This window comes from Embiotoca jacksoni, unplaced genomic scaffold, assembly GCF_022577435.1.
Source record: "Embiotoca jacksoni isolate LCO1_2020_lvr unplaced genomic scaffold, fEmbJac1.0.p SCAF_1, whole genome shotgun sequence".
NCBI classification, from domain to species: domain Eukaryota; kingdom Metazoa; phylum Chordata; class Actinopteri; family Embiotocidae; genus Embiotoca; species Embiotoca jacksoni.
Window position 1 is genome coordinate 14,813,304 of NW_027185229.1, and position 14,421 is coordinate 14,827,724.

General features: G+C 40.4%; 1 protein-coding gene across 2 annotated transcripts in view; it reads right to left on the bottom strand.

Annotated features, from left to right (window-relative positions):
* The window catches only part of cdk18 (cyclin dependent kinase 18), a 52,983-nt gene that overhangs the window by 26,262 nt on the left and 12,300 nt on the right, over window positions 1–14,421 (bottom strand). For both annotated transcript variants that reach the window (XM_069140129.1, XM_069140041.1), the window contains exon 2: window positions 3,446–3,581. In XM_069140129.1, coding sequence (XP_068996230.1) covers window positions 3,446–3,563 — 118 coding nt within the window. In that variant the 5' untranslated portion in view covers window positions 3,564–3,581. The remainder of the gene's footprint in view (window positions 1–3,445; window positions 3,582–14,421) is intronic.

Genomic DNA, 14,421 nt, shown 5'->3' on the forward strand with positions numbered 1-14,421 from the left:
ATCTGAGCGAAGATGTCAGGTGATATTTTCCATCTAATCGGTAGTATACGGCGTGGGGATTGCTGTGCGAGCATGATATAATCCCTCACTCGGAAGGGGGGACGCAGGGCAAGACAGAAAAAAAGAGGAGACTGAGATGAATGAGAGATGAATGGTTTTCTCTCTCTGTCTTTCTCTCTCGGTCTGTCTCTGTCTGGTTACCACTTTCCTGACCTTCCAGAGTAGACAGTGATGTAGAATGATGGCCTCTGGGGGGGTTTAACTACATAGCCAGCTGCTTCTCTCCTCCAGGCAGCCGAACAAGAGCGTCACTGTATGTTCACACAAGAGGCAGAAGCTTTCGTGGCTTGATTTTGATTACTGGGTTGGTAACATCCCAGCAAGTCTGATGTAACTGCTGATGGTACATCATGCTTACATTGTAATGCCTGTGCACTTGACTTGGCAGCAATTTAAGTTCACCTAGAGTGATCTTAAATCTCGCATGATTCACTTCTTTTCTCCTATTCACTTTGTATGTTTTTATCGTTGTTTATTAGCATTAAAACACCTATAAAACAGTGCACAGTTAGAACAAACTGATGAAAATGTCAATCAGATGCATTATATGCACCCATAGCACTGTTATCCCATTGCTTTGTATCTTAACAGCAAATGCTACATAATAAAGCAGAGACACTCAAAGACCTAATTCTGAAGGTATTCAGTTCCTTTAGATTATTTACCTCTACTTATTCCCACCATAAACCTCATTTCCTTTTGAAGCCTGCTGATCCTCTGTGGCTCGGTGGTGGTACCAGCCATCGCCGGAAAAAAAACAACTAATCTATGAGGGCCAACTGACACGGAAGGAAGGAGGGCTTTTGTATTTGCCATTAAAATCCAGAGTGGGATTACAGTTTATGCTCTATTATTAGACATGAGCCATTCATTCACACATCGGGACCAAAAGACAAGAAAGCATTAGAGCTGAGGGTGCGTGATTAACCAGTGCTTTACTGGTTTGTTTAGCTACTAAACACTCTTTGAAAAACTTAAATCCTTAAGAATGCGATTCTAACAATTAAGCTGTGACAGTGGAGAGATTTGGTTTTCTTAACAGTTAGATATCAGTGGTAACAGCTTGCTCTAGTGATTACTTTAACCCAGCATAACTGTTTTATGGTGGGGCAGTGTGAGCAAGTTGTGAACACAGCATCGACTTTTCACCTTTAGAGCATACAATTACACATCCAACACTTTCTGAGCAGCATTATTTTTCATTTAAAATCATGCTTTTGTCCACCTGATGAATGAAAATCTAACATTCTCTCTTCGCCCTCCCACCAGGAGGAAATATTTGGCTCTTCAATGTATTCAACAGCTGGTCGCTAAGTTTTTTGTTTGGGGTAGGTTGTGTACTTTTTTCCATTCTGAAAATTGCACCTTGTTGCAGCTGAAAGAGAGGTAGATGAGAGCACTTAATGTGAACCAAAACATTACACCCATATATGCCTTTTTTTTTTTTTACCTCTCTGTAGGGAGAGTGGCACCTCTTGCATTCAAAGTGGACGCCCCTAATGCCTGTTCGTTCACTATGTGACTGGTGAGTGGGTCTGATTTCATGCGAAAAGTGCACTCTTTTCCAGCAGCATCTTATTGAGCTTCTTGCTGTCGCGGATGGCCAGCTGCAGGTGACAGGGAATGATCCTGGTTTGCTTGTTATCACGGGCAGCTTTTCCGCCCAGCTCCAGCATCTCAGTGGTCAGCTATTTCAGCACCATGGGGTCACTCACTGCAGCTCCAGCGCAGACATGTTCCACATGGTTACCCTTCCTCAACAGACTGTGGACACGGTTGATGGGTACTGAAGCACTGCACAGGAGGAGTGGGTCTTGGCCTTTCCCCTGGCTTTGCCAGCAAAAGTCTTTACAAGTTCATAAATTGTTCGGTGTCTTATTTCTTCCGACTAAAAGTGGATGTTCATATAAATAAACTTGGATTCCATGAGCATAGGCATAGCTACAATGACCCAGTGCTGTCACTGTTGGGTTTATCCCCATGTACATGCACAGTTGCGAAGCAGAATTTAGTGGACCAGAATCCTGTAAATAAAGTCTGTGGCCACAGAGGCCGCTGTTGCCTCTGCTCAGCAGAGGTTGCATTTTGTTGCTTTAAAGTGAGCAGTTAAACCAAAAGAATGACAAGAGACTTGCTAAAAGAGTCGAGTGATAATCTTCTGTGGATTTGTCACTGAGAGTGAATCCTTTGCATTCAACACATACAGTTAAGCCCCAAATTATTCATACCCATGTCTAATTTTCATGTCTAGTGAATTTTTATTTGACCAGTAGGTTTCACTATCTGTAAATGACTTGACAAGTGACAAAACATTAGAAGACATTTCGCCAGAGATGTAAATAATAAATCCTAACTAGGTCCATGTTTTTTTTTTTTATACACTTTTTACTAAAATGGCAATGTCCAAAATTCTCAGCGTTCTCATCAACTATAAATTGAGAACAGCTCATGCAGTAGTTTCTTGTCCATAACTAGTCCATTGCAAGTCATGGCTAAAACCAAAAAGCTGAGTGAGGACCCCTGGTTGCGCAGTGTGGCTGCTTTACATTATGGATATGATAGTTTTTATAGGAATGTAAAAAAAAACAACAATAACATAAAAATAGGTCATGTTTAAATTCACATCTCTAGCACAATGTCTTACCATCCTGTTTTATTTGGTTATGCCATTTTCAGCCAGAAGTAAAGTATTGGTCAAATTCACTGGACATAAAAATCTGACATGAGTATGAATGATTTGGGGCTTAACTGTATTGATTACAGTACCGAAGCAGTGCATTAGTTGGAAAATAAGTATGTGAAGGTTGGGGCTTTGGATGGCTGTCTGAGATGTCTCCCTTTCATGTTGGAGTCATCCTTCTGAGAATTACAAATAAGTTTGGTCATTTTTAACCATGACCACAATCTTTCCCTAAATTTAAGCAAAAATAATTAAAGCAGCATTAATAGATATTATTTTGGTTACATGGAGGCACTAACTGAAAACAAAACATTTATGCACTATTTCCTTAAAAAGCTGATATGGCAAACCGGTCCTCTCATTCTCTTTCAGGTCTGCTTTGGTCCCCACCAACTTCAAGGGAAATATTGGGCTCTTTGGCTTCAAATGCTCCACTGAGTTTAGTCGCTACTTTCAAAATCGGCTGTTCGATACCAGGTAGGTAGAGTACAGTTATTTTCAGCTTCTCATTGAGCGTGAATCAATACATGTTAAAATGTTCAGGGAAACTGCAAAGTTGTGGACAAGTTCTGTGTGGATCCATCACTAAGAGTGATGTTCACATGTTGCATTTTTACTATTTTGAATTATCATCCAATAGCTATGCATTGGTGTTTAAGTAATGCAACATTTTAAAACGTTAGCAAGTAAAAAAGGTGTTCTTACCCTGAGTGTGTTGTATGTTGAGCTGGTTGATCTGCTCAGTGAATTCATTCTCCTCAATGGTCTCGGTACGAGGAACTGATAGAGAGAAACGCCTCTTAAAGTTCTTCATCTTGTTCATGGTGCTTAAGAGCAGATTCTGTGAGAAGAAGGGCAGTGAGAGAATGATTGTCATTAAAAGTTACTATCAATCCAAAAGAAAAACTTAAAGGTGCAATTTGTTCCATAACAGCACACAACAATGAATCAAAAACAATATATTTTTGACCGCAGAACATTTAAGCAAAATAGATGTCAGAGAATCTAGCACACATAAAGTACACTGCCTTCATGTAACAAGCTGATGATTTTGATTTGCAGCTTGACCAAACACAGTCATCCGTGTCATCGGATAATGAGGCAGAAAGCAGCAGGAAAACTGCTAATCCATCTCCTCTTTCCCTCAGTAGGTTGCACAATCACAGCCAGCCCAACTAGTTAGCTGTAACTCTCCTGCTCTTTTTCCAACTTATCTTTATATTTTTTCTCTGGTCTGCTGCAGAAAGTGGTGTCATGGGGTCTCCATGATTTATTTACGGTCATGGATATGTGCATATGTGTGGGCGTGTGCTTCTGCTCATCATTTGCGAAAAGCTAAGAGATTTGAATGGTGGGTTCAATAACAGCCAGATTCCATATTCCCTCCTGTTATTTTTTTTAGGCCTCATAAGATCATTGGGGTATAAATGTCTAAGAGAAAGCATTGCTTGCAGTGAGATTACAGTGCCTGCTACAGTAGCTTACATTACTACAGTAGCTTACTTACATTAGATAGCTGCCTAAGCCCAGTCATCCTTTAACCCTGTATACATAAATACATACAAAGTGACAAGGTCCATCACAATCAAAGTGACAATAGTCCATCCAAACTTTCTAATACTACCTCTGACAGCAGTGACCTTTGAGCCAACACGATGAATTGTGATCAATGAATGGAGTGCTCCACAGTAATGCGCATCAGACAGGGGGAAGCAATAATTTTCCATTTCTGTTGCTTGATCAACATCAGAACCTGTGTTACACAGGTTTTTGTGACCCCTGGTACATTTACATTTACAATTTCTCTCTGGACATGTAACTTGAGCATAGAGCAAACATTAAATTCTGTGTCAGACTGGAAAAATTGGAAACAGAGATCTTTGGAATGTTACAGAAAGACTACGGCAATGACACAATAAGCTGGGTGAAGTGTTTTGAGTCACATTCATGTTTCAGAGAGGCAGATTATCACTGTCCAAGACCAGAGAGGTCCCATCAGGTCAGAAGCACACCGAATGCTGGTGGTTGCTTTGACACTTGCAGGATTTTGCACCGTTTCTTTGTTCCCCTGGGTCAGACAGACAACACCAAATTCTATGGTGACATTTTTAGGCATCTGAGGAGAAATATTCAGGTCAAACTACCTGAACTGTGGCACCATGGCAATTGGATTCTCCAAAATTTACAATGCACAAGTTTCTTGTTTAAAAAAAATTCATCGCTCTCCTCGTCTCTGATCTTTTGGCAGCACAATCATTATTACAAGTAAGATTCACATGCTTTAAAAGGTAATTTAAATGTTAACATGCATTATGTTAACATGTATCATACGGACACCTTGTATACATTTTTTACTGCTTAACAAAGAAATACTAGATTAAGTTAGTTATGTGATTGGACTTATGTATAAAAGTAAACAGGAGTTTATTGTTGTCTTCCAATGGCGTTTACCATGTTCACGAGAAGAAAACATATAAATTAAACTTACATTTGTGCTAGTTTCCTGTTGCTTTTTTCTGAATACTGAAAATCTTCACAACATTAAATATTATGATATTGTATCATTATGGCTGCCATTAGACAAATTCTGTACATAACATAACATAACATAACATAACATAACATAACATAACATAACATAACATAACATAACATAACATAACATAACAAACATAACATAACATAACAACATAACATAACATAACAGGGATGGTTTAGTCAATTATTGTTTCATGGCCTTGGTCATGATAAATACATTAAGACAGCTATAGCTTGGAGACAGTATCCACGGCGCAGCTATTCAGCAGCTCGGATTTAGTTGACAAAGACTGGGTCATTTTAAAACCTGAATAACTACATTTTTTTGACAGCACTGTCACAAAATCCTGTTCAGTTCCAAATACTAGTGGTTGAATTGAAAAAAGTTCAGATTGTGAAACCAGATTAAGACACCAAAATAAATTATGCACTCCCATTTGTAGAGGTAAAAAATATCTAAATAGGTGTACGGTAGAATATGTACACAGGCATGAGTGTTGAGAGGAGATAATGAAGGCATTCTCAGACTCAGAGATATGTAGGTGGCAGCCATAAATTGAACAGCTACTCGGGGAGAGGGAGCAGCTCGAAAGGCGACGGTGAAAGCAAATAATCCCCAGATCAGTGCAGAGAAAGGGAGGATTTCTAATTTCTAAAAAGGGTAAGCCTTTAGAAATCAATCTAATTCAGCTCATGTGACTCCTCTGTGTGGAGGCAAAGACTAAAGTCACTGACACAGCACTGTCAAAAGCAGCGAAACCAATCATTTTTATACTGCTAATAACACAATCATGTCCATTGAGCAGCTGAAGCCAAAACATAGAGCTCAAGATGAAGAAGGAGGCCTTTCAGGTCTGGTTTGCTCAGGGCTCTCCTGAAACAGCTGAGTGGTACTGGCAGGCCAGAAGGTCTGTGGCTGCGGTGCTCGCGGATGCAAAAACTCAGGGATGGGAAGAGTTCAGGGAGGCCATGCAGAAGGACTTTCGGTTGCCCTTTAAGGAAGTTCTGGTAAACTATCCGACGACTCAGGAAGGGAAAGCAGGGCCTACCGCAGGCTGTTCTCAGCACCCGGGGGAACTGCTGACTCGGACAGGGGATATCATCGGGTGGTGGAAAGAGCACTTTGAGGAACTCCTAAACCCGACCAGCATGCCCCCTGGCAGTCGAGTGTGAAGCGGCGGGGATGAGAGTTAGCACCTCCAAATCTGAGGCCATGGTTCTCTGGTGGAAACTGGTGGATTGCTCCCTCCAGGTGGGGACAGAGTGCCTGCCCCAAGCAAAGGAGTTTAAGTATCTCTGGGTCTTGTTCACGAGTGAGGGTATGTTGGAGCGGGAGATTGAAAGGCTGATCGGTGCACCGGACCATGATGGTGAAGAGGGCTTTCCATTTACCGGTCGATCTGCGTTCCGACCCTCACCTATGGTCACGAGCTCTGGGTCGTGACCGAAAGAAAAAGATCGCTGCTACAAGCAGCTGAAATGAGTTTCCTCCATAGGGTGGCTGGGCTCAGCTTTAGAGACAGGGTAAGGAGCTTGGACATCAGGAGGAAACTCGCAGTAGAGACGCTACTCCAAAGGAGTCAGTTGAGGTGATTCGGGCATCTGAACAGGATGCCTCCTGCTTGCCTCTCACTGGAGAGTTTTCCGGGCACGCCCAACGGGAAGACCCAGAACACACTGAAGGGATTATGTATCCCAGCTGGCCTGGGAATGCCTCGGGATCCGCCATGATGAGCTGGAAAATGTTGCAGGGGAGAGGGAAGTCTGGTCCAACTTGCTTGGCCTGCTGCCACCGCGACCTGATCCCAGATAAGCGGAAGAAAATGGATGGATGGGCAATGGTGAAGGTGCTATTCCAAATACATATAGGTATCATGGTGGCAATTTTTTACTGCAGTTTATTAGAATTGGTGAGAATGTATATACAGTATGTGTAAACTGGATAATAAAGAGGCATTTAATGTTAATTGTTAGACATAATACACACTAAGCTGTAATTTTAGGAAGTTGGTGTAATAAAAGCAATCAGATACAAAGCAGATTAAGGGGTTAAGCATGGATGAGGAAGCTTACTGCGCAGAGAGAAATCAATACCATTGACTAAAGTGCTGGTGTGTTTGTGGTTGCAGTTGATGTTTTACCCTGTGAGAATTTGTGTGGGAGCTTTTGAGAAGGAAGACTTAACCAGTGTCTCAGCAGGGTATGGAACTGTACTAAAGACAAGTACCTCCAGTACACTTCATACAGAAGCTTAGATGAACAAAAGCACACTGTAGTTGACACTGTAGTCCAAAACAGACATATCCAGTCCAAACAAACAACAATACAAAGACTTATTTTGTGGCTAAGGCTGAGTAGCAGCAGTGGATTACTAGTTTGTTTTGTTTTTCTCTATCTGAGGCAACAGATGGTGTTCATTGTTAGTTTGTATTGAAAAGTGATGTCATATTTTGTATTCAGCACTCTTTTGGAGGTCATGGTTTGGGATTGAAATATGGTCACATCTGTAACTATTACAATAACTGTACTGTGCTATTAAAATCTGTGTTGACTTGAATATTTTTTTTTATCCTTGAAAACATTTTACAGCAAAAAAAGGAAATGGATCATTTTCACTCTACTCTACCTGCAAATGAAATGTATCTATAATTTATATTTTTCTATTGGTAAAGTTACCGTAATCTAATCTACCTATATAGCCTAGCCTTTTATAAATACATGCAGAAAACTACATTTACCACCAATTACTGCCTCTGAGTATTATGTCTTTACCAACCAGTCAAGTTGCTTTTTACATCCTTCACATCAATGTCTGACCAGATTTAGAGTTACTGAAGATTTTGAAGGAATCCTTGTCTGTGTTCACAATCTCTTATACAACACAAAAGCAGCCCTTATACTCAACAATGGTTCAAATATAAATGTTAGTGCAAATAAGGAACTATTTCAAAAACACTGATGCTTCACACACACATCCTTAACCCGTCAGCACAGAAGATTTTTATAATCCCCACTGTTTTGAGACTAACACCCAAGACTGGTGTCACCAATTCAGTATCTGATCAAATGTGAAATGTGGTTAAAATCTAACTTCTGCTCCTGATTTATGGGGTTGAATAATGGCTACAAATGTGTTTTCAGCATAACATTATAATTTTTATGTGAATTTGACTTTTTGGAATGAGATATCCTCACTTCTTCACTTCATCCTATTAGACATTAGTGTCAAATTCTGTAATCATAAACACAATAATTCTAAGTTGAAAGCATTTTTTTGTGACAAATATTGTTTGACACAAATTGGTAAAGAAAACAAAAACAAAGTTCGTGATTTCAAGATTTCTTGCTCTTCACCTACACATTTGAATCTGAATGAGGTCTTTGAAAACTCCTCCAGGTAAAAAAAAGAAAAAAGAAAAAAAAAGTCTTTTTTTCAATATACTACAGATCTACCAAAATGTACTTCAAAATCTGCAAATCTTCCTTGAAAATCAATTGCATTCCCTTGGACAAAAAGCCGCAACCTAAAGATGCAACATGTTTGATGTTTGCGGTCTATCATCCCCTGCATCACATTGTCTTCATCATGTCCCTGCTTATCCATACTACTCTCCTCAACTCATTTAAAAGAAAACCTGAAGTGTATTTTTGTTTCAAACAGGACACAAAAAAGTGTCTTATTGAAAGCCCTTTCTTCATTCGCTTAGTTCCCTTATTTGCCCTCTTGAACAACTTAACTGGATGCGTCGTGAGTGAGAAAGTGCTTGATTGCGACGGACAATCGGTGTATGTGTGCGTGAGACAGAGACTGGCAGTGTGCCCCATTTTTCTTCCAGACAACAGACTCCTCTGTTTAGTGATGGGTACAATCTTATAGTCTGGATCCTTGCAGCCAATCAGGAGTATTTGGCATCCCTCTCAGACCTTCGCTATCTAAAGGAGGATGGTCTTTGTTGTTTTGGTTGTGTGACACTGTCTGATATAGAAATTCGGACACACACCAGTGCATCTGCCTAAAGCAAGATGCCAACAAATCTCGACCACATCTTCCCCGCAGCTGTGATCCTCCTTGGACAGAAACACACTTCATGTTGCCATGGTGACCACACTCCTCTTTTTTTAAATGCCCCTTCCTCTTTGATCCCCCCCTTTCTCCCCCAACATCCTGCCTCATGCATTTTCATGACGATTTATAATTTTCCTGTTTGCATTTTCAGAAATGTCACTCCTGTCACATCAATTTCTTGAATCATTAGATTTTTTAAATTGACAGTGCAGGCAACAGTAAACCATTTAAAAGCCAGTTTCTGCAATATTACAGAGGGGATCACCGAGTAATTCCATGTGATTACTGAAATTAAACAGATTCACAGCTTTGAAAAATTAATCTGCAAACAAGTGTACTTAATGTAAAAGGGCTGTAGCCAAAATTGCCAGATTGTCAGCACAATGTTGCACAAAGGGGAGAATGATGGCAGGAAAAGGCCAATAACAAGCACCTCTGGTCCTGGCTGTAGACAGGGCTGCAGTTGCAGTACAAGCCAGGACACTCAGGTCATGTATTGTTATTACTGGGAATTTGAGGCTTTTAGAGACACAAGTAAAAATGACAGTATTTGTTGTTTGCTCAAAGCCCTCAAGTAATCTGTGTCTATGGTTAACTGACATGGAAGCGTACTTGCCAAAGAGTAAAAGTGGAGGTATCAGGAAGTCTTTATTAAAGTCCCCCTGCTGCAATTGATTAAAAATGATGAAAAACTAATCTTCGGTTGTGTGGGGTTCAGAAGGTGTTTCCAAAAAGAAGAAAAAAAAAAAATCCCTATGCAGCTTTTAGTCAGCTCTGATACAACTCAACACCTTTGCTGTCATTCAGTCCGTGTAGATCTATGAATATGCAAATAGTCCCCACCTCTATCTTCACCCATCTCTCCATTGTTTGCGTGCAACTTGAGTTGGCAGCCTAATGAAAGAGAAAACTCTGAATCTGTGTTTTTGTGACTTTCAGACTGTCACTGGAGTTCCAAACCAGAATTGTTCAGCAATTAGGGTTGACTGTTTATTTCTCTCCTGATATGTCGAGCTGTTATAAAAATAAAAAAGACGTTTCCAAATGATGCAGGCAGGGTTGTCTCTGGTCTTAGTGGAGAAGGAATAGTATTAGTGGTCATATATAGCATGTGTGATCTTGTGGCTTTGAGCAAAGATAACATTGCCAAGGCATGAAGGCACAAGTGATACTAGTTTAGATGTAAAACAGGTAGAGCATTGGTGGTGGGTGTGAGTACTGAGGCGAGTAGTCCTGGAACGCCAGGACTGCTGTTGAGCCTTCCCGAGGTTTTGTGGTTCGAACTCGGTGAAACACGGAAGGGAGCTGCCCACTTGATAACCCCAGTGAGATACTGCACACTCTCACCTTTTTGCTAAAGTTTTGTAGTAGATAGTGCCTTTTTTTTTTTTTAGTGTATGAGCACTTAACTAAATATAGTGTACAAATGTTCAAATGACTCTAAATTACAATACACAAGATTTCAAGTGGGGGGTGGGGGCTCATAACCTCAATAAGAATCACAGCTACAGCCCTGGCTGAGCAATTATTGTTCTTTTGTGCTGTCTAGTGCCAAAATAGAGATCGTATCAGAGAGACACGGGATATAGTGAGAGCATGTTTCTGTAGTCAACATAGGTCAAGCCCCACGACATTTACTATGTTTACATACACACAAGAAACCAGAGGGGTGTACTACGAAGCGAGATTAGTGGGTTAGCAAGGTATGTTGAGACTAAAGCCAGGGTTGTCAGTATCACCAAGGTGTCTCTCTTTAAAGATGGCTAGATCACCATGGTAATTTACGCTGCAAGCTTAAACTGGTCCGGAGCAGGTTATGTTGGAGATATTGGATCAAAACGTAAAGAAAGGCGGCATTCACACAGGTGGGGATTTTTTTTTGCCCATCCTTCCATCATTTAGCAGCTGCAGATATGCTGCTTTCAGTGTGGATTATGTGTTTAACTTCATTATAGTTTTTTTAAGATCACAGTTTGCTCCTCGTTTTTAAAATTTGTCGCTCTGCTATCAGTACACTTGTCCATGTTTGTAATTGGTCAGATGCAACAAACACTCCCCCTTTTATGTGAACGTGCTCAGAGATGAAAGCAGAGAGCCTGAGTTAACAGAGAAAGCTGATGACTACCGTTGTAGTACTGATTATCTCTGAAGGCGAGTTTCCGCTTTGTTGAGCCAGCTCAGGCAAAGAAAGCCTGGGTATGTTGAACTTGCCAAGTCGTACACCCCTCAGGTAACAGGGAGAAATCAGGAGGTAGAGGAAATATGAAAATGTACTGTGTGTGTGCTGGGGAAAAGATTTGCTGTCCAATCCAACCTATACTGTATGAACCCTGCTACCTCCAGGTTCCCACTAAGCCCAGCAACCGGACCTTATGTGAGGTACCAATAATTATTCTGTAAATAAGTCCTAAATTGGGACACAACATTATTAGGGAATATACTCCAAAATATATTTAGAGTACACAAGCTCTTAACACTTACGGGCCCAAATGCGTGCCGAGAGGTCCAGCCCCTAAATAACGATCCTGCTCCACCCCTGTGAAGCCTCACGTTGTAGGAGGGCTAAAGTTAGGGTTAGGATTAGTTTAGGGACCAGTTGACTAACAGTGAAACAACCATTCACAAAAGCCTACAGTGAGTTGGGGTGGGGCTGGAAATAGGGGTGGGCTATTGGCACTGCTGTGAAGAGCCTCAACTACACATCATTTGAAAATGCAAAGCCTCATGATTCAAACGAAAAACAATTTCTAGATACCAGCACCCCTGTAACAGTAAGTCATAAGTGTGCGTACACATCAAAACAATCAAAATAGTACTAATAGTACTAGTCTCTTTTGAGGAGATTGGCAGAGGAGGTAAATAAACTGAATCAGCACTTTCTAGCAAACGAGTTAGCTTTTTTCATTTGGACTATCTGGCTCTCTGTTTTCTCAGCACTGTAAGGAGAGTTTAGCTATTGGTCAAGTAAAGTGCAAATGCACTGAAGTTCACCAAGTATGAACATTAAAGATTTGCATGGATTTACTTTGGTGAACAGAATTTTTCCATTTTAAATGTAGGTGTGATCAGTAATGTAGATGGGAATTTAACGTTCAACACGCAGCAACCTCCGAGGCTGAAAAATGAAGCAAACGTGGGAGTGCCAAAAATTGCTGTTCCTCGAAATGCCACTTGAAGCCAGCTCCAAAAGCGAGTCAATCCTTATAGACACCCATGTTAAAATGCCTAACTTAACAGCAGAAACATATTGAGATGCTTAAACATGGCTAAGAAATACCCTTTCTTTCCTACTTTTAAGATGGAAACAGCTTCTTGTATACATCAAATTAAAGAAACCTGTTCATTTTAGAAAGCTAATAGGTACCCAGAACAAATAAGTGTACTAATTAACTTGGGTCCAAACATGAGCTGCCCAGTGCTAAGTAAATATTGTCCTTTGGTCAGTGATCAAATACAATGGAGCAGTTCAGTGGTTGTTGCCTCAGAGCAGATGAGGATGAGTGTGTTTGATTCAGCAAAAAGCCATATGTCAGTGGTCAAGTGACCCATGTCAGCACTGGCTAAATTAATACACACAACTCTCCTCGTGTGTGCTCATTTAGAATGAGGCCAGTAGATAGAAAAAGATGTGCGGCTCGTTTAGACGGGCTTCATGGTTTTATGCAGGTCAGTGAGCACAGTCATCAGAAAATATGACACACATTCAACAGCCCATTTGTATGTGGCATAAAGCACAGACACGGAGATACACAACTGTGACTCACGCTGGGTGAAGAGTTTTACACATGCACATACTCGGATATAAAACCTCAATCAAATATTTTCTTTTTTTTCTTTCTTCTGTTGAAAGTGAATGAATGAATGAATGACTGGGCGGCTGGTGAAAAGCAGCTCTGACACTGTGTCAGAGCTGACTATTAGCCAACTAACACAGAGACCACTGCTTTGTCTTACTGCTATGTTTGTCTAGAGAAACCGGGCATGGCAGTTTCTTGTTTCTGACAGGCTGCCAAAACAAGCTGTGATCTCTGGGAAGGTCAAGTGGGAGTTGGGCCATAACGGAGACACAGAAAGCAATGAAAAAGAAAGAAAGAAAGAAGACTTTATAGATCACATGCGGTCTGCTTTGGAGCTGCAAATAAGTTTATTTGTATAATTCCTCAATGGTTTCTTATCTTTTAAGTATGTTGGTGATACATTGTGTTAATGTCCCATTAATAGTAATAGCCTTTAGTCACCTACAGTGCGAAGCAAAAGGTGTGTAACACCTGCTGCAAACTGATGGGCTAACCTCTGATGTTTATGCACCTTTGTTTTATATTTCACTAACTTAACAAGACAAGGTCAAAACCTAGTACATGGCTGAACCGTGTATGAAATGCAAGAGGGCTTGTAATTTAAAATAATAGCTTTTAATTTGAAACTGATACAGGAGGTCACAGAATTTGGCAGGTCAAAGGTGTAATTTCACTGTAATAATCACTCACTTACTCACTGACCAACATTCACTTTTTTTTTTATCAGGCTGGCCCTTGCTGGTCAATTGAAAGAGATTGTCATTGCTGTCTGTTTGTGATTGAAAGGGATTTTCCACAACATTTACAGAACATTTTCCTAAAAGCCAGTATTGCATTGTTATTACGAAGACAAATTTGAACAATATAAATGGGTGCGCTTTAGTGTACTCAAACAGAAACACCAGTACCAGTACTTAGTTTCCACACCGATTTTACCACGATGGTTCGCATGGGTCAGTGTGACATAAATTAATTGATATGCCAAAGTAGAGTGGAACCCCAAATTTGTGACCACTTCAGGGTTTTCTTGTTTTTCAGACTGCATTTTCCAGTCTTTTTGAGTGCAACGTGTAACAATCATAATTTTTGTCTCTTGAGTTTGATTTATTTATATTTTCTCTCTGTTTCGTTTCTGCAGTAAAAATAACGAGAGATGCTATGATTTTTTTTTTTACCTGTCTTAAGAAACTTCTGCTTTTGGTTAAATTAAAACAAATCAAACACTTTTTGGGGTGATTATTCCTGAAAGACTGACCGGACAAGGATTGGACAACCGACAT